The sequence below is a fragment of the Microtus ochrogaster genome, chromosome 15, assembly GCF_000317375.1.
Source record: "Microtus ochrogaster isolate Prairie Vole_2 chromosome 15, MicOch1.0, whole genome shotgun sequence".
Lineage (NCBI taxonomy): Eukaryota > Metazoa > Chordata > Mammalia > Rodentia > Cricetidae > Microtus > Microtus ochrogaster.
The window spans coordinates 14,493,327-14,501,948 of NC_022017.1; the positions used below are offsets into that span (position 1 = coordinate 14,493,327).

The 8,622-nt window shown below is 56.0% G+C and overlaps 1 protein-coding gene across 3 annotated transcripts in view; it reads left to right on the forward strand.

The window, feature by feature from the left end:
- The first annotated feature begins 6 nt into the window (after positions 1-6).
- Positions 7-8,622, forward strand: part of LOC101999515 (casein kinase I) — a 24,760-nt gene continuing 16,144 nt past the window's right edge. Inside the window, exons 1-3 of one of the 3 annotated variants that reach the window (XM_026782522.1) lie at positions 305-1,462; positions 2,321-2,526; positions 3,166-3,249. In XM_026782522.1, coding sequence (XP_026638323.1) covers positions 3,174-3,249 — 76 coding nt within the window. In that variant the 5' untranslated portion in view covers positions 305-1,462; positions 2,321-2,526; positions 3,166-3,173. Of the gene's footprint in view, positions 88-304; positions 2,527-3,165; positions 3,250-8,622 lie in introns of those variants that run through there. The other 2 variants (XM_005354201.3, XM_013348796.2) reach the window with 2 other exon arrangements.

The window sequence follows — 8,622 nt, forward strand, 5'->3', positions numbered from 1 at the left end:
GCGCAGCGCAGCGGGCCGGGGAGAGGCTGGCGCGCCCGCGGCCCCGCGAATCCTCTGTCATCCGCCCCGGCGGGCCGCCCCGGCGCGGTGAGCATCGGGGGCCGGGGAAGCGGGGTCCCTCCGCCTCTTTGTGTTTTCTTTTTGCGCGAGCGCGGGGCGGACACGCGCGTCCGCGCTGGGCTGGGGGCGCCGCCCGTGAGGACAAAGGCGCGGCCGGGGACGCGGAGGGGACGGGCGCTTTGCAGGCCGCCGGCTGCACCGAGGCGGCCCCGGGCTGGGGCGGTGGGGGACCTGCGGCAGGGGCCTGGCCGAGGTCCCGGGGGCGCGTGGGTTCCGGGCTGGCCGCGGTCCCTCCTCTGTGCCCTGGGCTCCGGGTCAGCGAGGCCGTTTGCGTGTAGGGTGGGGGCGCCCGGCGGTCCTAAGTGATGGGGTGCGTGGTCACCCAGGCCACCGGCTTTGTTTTCCTTTGTGGCGAGAAGGGAGGGGATTATTTATCGCCTGGATTCTCTTTGCAGTGTGAGAGCCTTGTGCTGCAATCCTCTGTGAAGCTGGGTGCCTGGGCTTCGACTTAGGCCAGCCCCCTCCCCCTACTTTGCCCAGAGTTTTCCCACATATTTTCTTGGCATAACCTCCCCCTGGGAAGGGGTTCTGAAGAGAGAGAAAGGGGTACAGTTCCGATGAATACTGTGTTTGGGACGGCTTTCCCAGGTTTAGGGTATTCCTTCAGTTTTTATTTTACTGGTTCATTAACCAGGGTCTCGGCCCTGGGGAAGGTGGGTGGTGTGTGTGTGGAGAGGGGGGAGGACTGCTTATGTGCCCGTCTGGTTGTAGTTTGTAATTTTTCTAACCAGCTGGGAAGTCTTGACTCCTCTTGACCACCCTTTTTTTTTAAACTTTGTTTACCCACCCCCGCCCCATCCCTCCCGTAGGGGAGAGGGAGTGAAGAATTGGAAAGCTACTCTGGTTGTCCGAAGAAGCCCCCTTTTAAGTGGAAGAGGGCTGGGACAGGCTAGACACTCTCTAGCGCTCTGGGTCTCTAGGGTAGGGAGACCCTGACGTTGGTGGGGTCCTGCAGCGTTGCTGGTTTGTAGCCCTCTCCCCATCTGTGTAGACAGCCGTGAGCAGAGAGGGGCTGGGGGGGGGGTCATGTGCGGTGTATTTATGTAAGACACCCAGACAGAGGGCACTGGTATTTATATAACCTGGCGTGGGTATTTATGTAATATAGGATGCAGTATATTTATGTTCCTTTCCTAACCTGTGGCTTTCCCGGCTGCCATGTGTGGTCTTTGAGTTGGCGTTGGTGGAAACCCAGCTCGGGGGAGGGGGGTGTTTGTGTGTACACACCCAGCCCTCCTCCTTTCCCATAGGGATCACGAGTGTGAGCCTCTGCTCCCGTCCTCCTTGGCGGGTGCACTTAGGAAAGAAGCTGGACCGCGTGTGGACCCGTGGTACCGGGCTGGTGGGTTTTCTGCACATGTGCAGTACTTGCTGTTGGCAACCAGGGCAACCCAGCTGGGGCCAGGCCAGCCATGTGGGCAAAGGCCCTTGATGGACAGTTCAGAGTTTGGCTGTCACCCAGTGACAGCCACTTCCTTGTGCCCGGTATAAGGACTGTAGTGGCTCTCTGGGAGCTAGTACTAGACTGGTGCCTCTCCTGGTGTGGACCTCTTGGCTCTTAGGCTGATTAAGGAGCCCTAGTGAGTCTCTCCCGGCTTCCTTCCAGGCCTGGCAGCTGGGGGTAGGCTTGGCACAGGGAAGGGGTACTCCCCCCATCCCCTCGAGCTAGCTAGCACAGCTACTATCTCACCTTCCAGGTTTACTTCTCAAGCCTGGAGTGAAATAAGTTCTAGGTAGGTGGCCACCAGGTAGGCTAGCCTGACCTGTTTGGTCCTAGGTGAGATTCTACCATTGGCTTGCTGCTGGGTGGTAGCAAGACCCCTCCAGGCTTGGGTTCCCGTCTGCAAAAGGAGTCTCCTTGTTTGCTCACTTTAACTCATTTGTAAACAACCGAGGTTTCAGAGACCCTTTCTCCCCATTGCATAGTTTACCCATCTCTGCCTCCCCATCTTCCGGCAGCCCAAACTGTCACCATCCTTGGGTCTTCCCTTTTCTTGGCCTGGAACTGTACCCAGACCTCTACCAGGCCAGTACAGAGGGGCCCTGCCACCAGGCCCAATCCCTGTTATCTACAGGCTTGAGACATCTAACTATCTCAGGAAGGAGGGAGGCTACTCAGATCAGTCCTGTGGGACAAGTGACTTCAGATCTCGCTGTACCGGGGGCCTCTCCCAGGAGACCCTCTCTCCTTGTCTTCAAGGAAGCTTGCCTGAGAACCTGCCCAAAGAGATGCATGCAGAGAGGCCCAGAAATTGTTCCCTGCATCCTGAGTAGAACCCAGGAGGCATTATGAGGGACCATGGCCTTCCCTTTAGGAGTGGGGATCAGATCCTCTTACGTGGAGCCTACTGGAACAGGCCAGCCTAGCCCTGTGCAAGTCTAGCAGCCCAGGGGCAGGGATTTGAGGTGGGTACCCTGTGACCTCAGGAGTCTCATAGTGCTCTAGGGCCCCTTCCTTTCCCTTTTTCTTCCCTTTCCTGGAGGTTGGAACTTGTTGGTGGTGGCTGTAGTACATTTTAGGATGGTTTGCCCCCATGGACCCTGTTCCTTCTATTTCTGGGGCACAGGGCCTCTCTGAGGTTCTTTTGTTGCCTCTGGAGTGCATGCAGATAAGGCACCTTGGAGAAGACTTTTGGCCTTTAGCCTGTTAGGGCTGGTGGAGATTCCCTGCTGAACTCAAGACTCAAGACTTGGGTCTCCTGGCTCTTCCCTGTTACCCCCTTTGTCCTTGGTGTTGCTTCAGGCCTTTGCCCATGGCAACCAGCTTCCCCCGAGGATGCTCATGCTGGAGGGTCTCCTTGGCCTTCTCTTCCTGGGCCTTGGCTCTGATTCCACCTTTTCTGGTCTAAGTGAAGCCTGTTCTAAACCGGCCTCAGCCGTGTCCAGGTGTGTGGGCATGAGGGCTCCCTGACACCCAGCTGACACCCGACTGCCCTTGAGCGAAGTGAAGCCAGATTGCTTCCCAGACAGTGGGAGGGAGAATGCCAGCCTCCAGTGGGGGTGCCTGAGGTCCCGTCTCTGACCTGTTTCTGCTTCTGCACCAAGGGTGAAGCATGGAGCTACGTGTGGGGAATAAGTACCGCCTGGGCCGAAAGATCGGCAGCGGGTCCTTTGGAGACATCTACTTGGGTAAGTAACTGGGCCTCTCTGCCTGTGGCCCTGGAGACAGCTCTGGGGATCAGGAGGAGGAGGAGGAGGAGGAGGAGGAGGAGGATGGGAGAACCTGGGGTTTTGTGATCTGGGGGCAGAACTTTGCTTTGGTCATGTGGCATGGCTAGTAAGCCTCCAGGGTAACCCCAGATCCAGGAGGCTCAGGTGTTCTGGGGATGCCTCTCACAGCTGGACAGGCACTGTAGACCGCAATAGCAGAGGAGATATATTTAGCTGATCTTCAGCTGCAGCAGACCTGGGTCTCCACTGGGGCGTGGGAAAGCCCTGACTGGATAGGCATCCTCCCCCTCGGGTCCTGACATAGATGGATAAGGCGGCTACTATCATGGACCCCTGGGGAAGCTCCCAGGAGGTACAGGCCCCTCCTCCTTCTATGTGGCTTTCTGAAGTGCAGCGACACAGGGAGAGTCTTACCCCTCTGGGCCCTCCCTGTCTTGTGGATGTGCTTCCTTTTGGAAATCTGAGTTTGCCCTGATGTCTTTTTAAGCAGACTGCTGCCATCTCAGCCTCTAGGGAGGGAGAAATGAGCCTCCATCCCCCTTCAGTGTTGCTTTCCTAGCCCTGCCCTGTGCCATTTTGAGTCTTTTGTTGGCCTGCAGGGGAGAGTTTGCTTGGTAATTGCATAGATAGAGTTGGGGGTCTTGGGGGTTGCTAGAATGAGATGGACGCCTCCTTGGTCATCTTTGGTGCTGCCCCGTGCCCTCAGGAGTAGGACCCAGCTGCCTCTTGTTTCCTGGGCAAAGATAATGGACAAGTCAGGACACTGGGGTCACTAATTAGTTCATTCTGGGGTTTCTCTTCGCCAGTGCTCAGAGTCCCTGTCCCCCTCAAGTATGAATTCTTCCATTCAGTAGGCCTCAGAAGCAATGGGCAGGGATGCACAGGCCTTCCTGGCTCGTACCCGCAGGCCCCTTTCTGAACACTGGCACACTCAAGACAGCCCCAGAACTTCTGGTGGCAAAGGGGTAGAATGGCTGAGTTGTCTGCTGGAGATTGCTCAGAAAAACTGGCTGGTGTGGCCTTGACACCGCAGCTCCACTGAGTGCAAGGGTAGAAACCAGAATGGGAGGCCGACATACCTGGATGTGCAGCTGCTCCAGGACCTCAGTGTTCCCCATCTGTGTCCCGGGGTGATCAGGCACTGTTGTGGAATACAACGGTGAGGTACAGTGTCGTGCCTAGCGGCGGGTAGATAAGTATGCCTGCAAACAACTTGGTGTTTCTCTGTGGGGTGTGGTGGTGTGAGCCTGAAGACCCAGCTACTCTGGAGGCTGAGGCAGGAAGATTGCTTGAACCCAGGAGATAATGGCCAAGCCTTAGCAGTGTAGGGAGGTAACTCTGGCCAAAGAATAAGTCACGTGAGATCAAGATGTTTCTGGGTCCTCTCATTCCCTTTGGGAGGAGCTGGTGTGAGCCTGTGTGTGCTCCCCGACCCTTACCCCAGTGCCCCATATGTGATCTATCCACAGTGCATATCCAGTGAAGGCTTGAGAGAAGCAGAGAGCAAGGAGATGGGACATAGCCTGTAAAAGCCTCGCTGTGGTAGGATAGGAGAGAGTAGGAGTTGGGAACTGGGCGGCCAGGTTCCTGTTTTCAGTGATCCTTGTTTACTGTGTGACCAGGCATGAGTGTGACGACCCTCCTGGGTGCATGCACACGCACACACGCACACACATGTACAGCTCTTGATACACATCAGGGGGTACCTGCTGTTAGACAATACCCTATCCTGACCCCCCTTCTGCAGAAGATACGTGGAAGCTGTGGATGGAGCTGTGCGGCCCAAGGTCACTCAGAAAGGCCCATGTCCCTGCTTCCTGTGGTCTACCTCCCTGGGAGCAGGACTTCCTGTTTATCTGTGGTGTCACCTCTGTTACACCACCTGCCAGGCCCAGATTTACTCTTGTCTGTCTGCTCTGGAATAAATTGACCCTTGGTCTTTCCCTCTGCCAGCTGTGCACTCTGGTTCCCTGCCAGCCTTGACTTCCCCAGGGGAGATGAGATCGTGAGATAAGTAGGTAGGCTGCAGCTGCGTGAACCCCTTGCCTGTGCTGGCCTGGCTCTTTACGCTGCTGCACACCCCTTCGGCTCTGCTGGGAACCAATGCTTTCTAAGGATCTCAGTCCTCTGGGGGCCTATGGGGAGGGGAGCTCTCCCTCTGTCCAGCTTTGACTGGGTGCACCTATGTTGGGGTGTGTGTGGTGAGCACCTCATGTCAGCACCACCCAAGACCCCATCTTGCCTGTGTGGCAGCAGTGGTGGCCGAAGGACCTTTATGACTGGCCTTGCTGGCACCCTTTGTTCAGAGTGCTGGCCACATTCTCATCATGGTGTTGGGCCAGGGCCTGACTCCAGATGGCCTCTACAGGTGGGGCCAGGCTAGGCGTCCACATCTAGCTTTCCAGGATTGACCTCGAGGAATGAGGTCTTGGGATGAGAGCATTGTGGAGAGGTTCTGAGGTCCTCAGCCCTCCTTCTTGTCCATGTCCATCCATAGTCCCCTCCCTTTAGGGTCTAAGGTTAGCTGTGCATCCTGGGGGGCTCTCTAGATCTGTTAGAAGGTGGGGAGAGACCCCTGTGCCTCAACTCTGCAAGGGATACAGAGCAGGTGGCTATAGGGATGGCCTTTGCTTGATATTTGCTTGAGACAGGGTCTCATTGTGTGGTCCTGGCTGGCAGGCCTTGAATTCAGAAATCTGACTGCCTCTGCCTCCCTGGTGGGGGGAGCTTAACCATGTGTCCCCCCATGCCCAGCACCCCACCTTTTGACATGGGAGTTGGAGTGGCTGCTGCTGCTGGTTCTAAGGTGGACGGGCTCTGCACACCCCTCCCCCAGTCTCGGTTTCTGTGTAGGTGGCCATAGTGAGCTAAAGGGACTGCCCACCACTCTCTGTAGCTTCTTTCTAGGTTTCTAGTTCATCTGGAGCCAACCAGGCTCACACTTTGTCTATGTCCAAGATTGTTTTGGAGACTAATCAGTTCTCTGTTTGGTGCTGTGTGGAACTGTGGGCCAGGAAGCAGGTCATCTCTTCTGGCTTCCAAGCCTTCCCCTTCACGGAGGCACCCATCCCAGCCATCTTGCCTCTGGTTGCCCTGCTGTCTAGCACACTTCCACAGAAGGTGAGCAGAGCTTCAGGACAGCCTGGCTCGGTTGCTATCAGCAGCTTCAATGAACCAGTGTGCTTGGGAGCTGGAGTGGATGGAGAAGCAGAGGCCCTGGGACAGATTTGAAATCCTGGCTCTGCTCCAGCTAGTTCTGTCTGGCCTAGGCCAGTCACTTAGCCTCTCTGAACCATAGCTCAGTGGTTGGCAGGATTAAGGGAAGTCAGAGAAAAGACTGGCTGCCTCCTGGTGGGAATCAGACTGCCAAAGGTAGTGGGGGTGGAAACCGAGGCCTGTGTCTGGGGTTCAGGAGGCCTGATAGTGGGAGAGGGAACTGTCGTGTTGGTGGTGGTGGTTAGTGGGGGCAGGGTCAGAAGGCTTTGCCTATCAGCTTAGGTCCCAGTCCATGACCTGGAAGTTGTTTGGTATATGGTCATTCAACCTTTGTGTAGGGTTTTCCTTGTGTCAAATAAAGATAACAGTAGACCCTGGCAGGGCGGTGGGTGTCAGAGTTCATCAGGGGATGAAAAGCCCCTTCCCCTGCTCCCTGTGTGTCTGCTGAATCTCCAGTGCTGGTAGGGATCATCTCTACCCTCTGCCAGAGCATGGCCACCCTGCTGTGACCTCCCAGAGCTCTCTTCCCTCCTCAAGCCCCCTTTGTCACTGGTGATTCTTAGTGAGAAGTGACTTTAGTCTCTTGGAGGGCATCTGGCAAATTCTGAAGACATTTCTGGTTATTACAACATGGGGGAGGGGACAGTGGTGACATCCACTGGGTAGAAGTCAAGGGTATTGCCAAACCCCTGACAGCACAGAGTTGTCTAACCCCCAAACATCGGAACTGTTGAAACTGGGACCTCTTGTCACTGTGCTGGTTGGGACCTCCCGCTGGGTGGCCAGGATCTTAGCCCCTTCAGGTCTGAGCCCTCACCCCTGTCAACCTCTGTCACTCTTTTCAGCTGCCCCTGGTCCCGCTGCACCAAATCCCTCAGCTGTCCCTACCCTAGGAGCTCACGACTCTAGGGAAATGTTCCTTCATCCAGAATGCTGTGTTGTCCCTATTCCTCTGCTCCTGCTCCTGTGTGGGCAGCTCTTGCCCCCCCCCCCACCTCACCTGGTCCCATCTCTGGCTGGGGTGGGTCATTCCTCAGCAGCCCTTACCTTGGAGTGCTTGCTGTGTGCTGGGCCTCTGCTGAGCGCCTCTGTGTCCTAGACAGCCCGGCAAGCTGAGTTTGGCTGACAGTTTGCAGGGCTCAGAAGTAGATCTGCGCCATCTCTCCAGCCCCTCTGTGTTAGAAATAAGGTGAAGAACGATTGAGGGAAACTCCCAGCACCAGCCTCTGGCTTCCCCTTAGATACACACATCAGTGCATGCACAGACACTGATGACACCAGGTGATGAGGGTGCTACTGAGGTCCCGTGGTCAGCAGGTGACAGGTTCAGGACCTGATCCAACAGCTTGACTATGGCAGCCAGGCTCTTGGTATGTAGCCCAGACTGGCTTCAATCTCCCATCCTCCACTCTCAGCCTCCTAAGTGCCGGGATTACAAGTGTGTAACATCACACTCACACCCACTACAGTCTCTGCTTTTTGAAGCCTATGGCAAGACCACAGGACTCCAGGTCACCCTAGGTCCCTTCTAGTGCCGGAGCTTTATGGCCCCTCAGAAAACTGTGGGCTCTATGGAATGATTGCCGATGCGTCGAAGGGACTTTATGGGGAGCTTGGAGGAAAATGAAGTGCTTGAGGTCCTCGGCAGCATGAGAACCTGAGCAACAGTGACCCCTCTGTGACCCCTCTTTGCACACGGTGGTGGCACAGGCCTTTAATCCCAGCACCAGGAGGCAGAGGCTGAGAGGGGGATTCCTGGGGCAATTGCTGATTAGCCAACCTAACTGATGGGACAAGCTCCAAGTTCAGTGAGAGTCCCTGTCTCAAAGACTTACTTATCTTTATTTTGTGTGTATGGGTGTTTTCCATGCACTCTGTTGCAGTGCTGGTGGAGGCCAGAGAGGACATCAGATCCCCTGGAACTGGAGTTAGCAATGATTGTGAGCTGCCCTGTGGGTGCTGCAAACAGAATCAGTGTCTTCCAGTACAGCAGCCAGTGAGTGCTCTTAACTGTTGAGCCATCTATTCAGCCACTCCGTCTTCAAAAATAAGTAATGGAGCCGGGCGGTGGTGGCGCACGCCTTTAATCCCAGCACTCGGGAGGCAGAGGCAGGC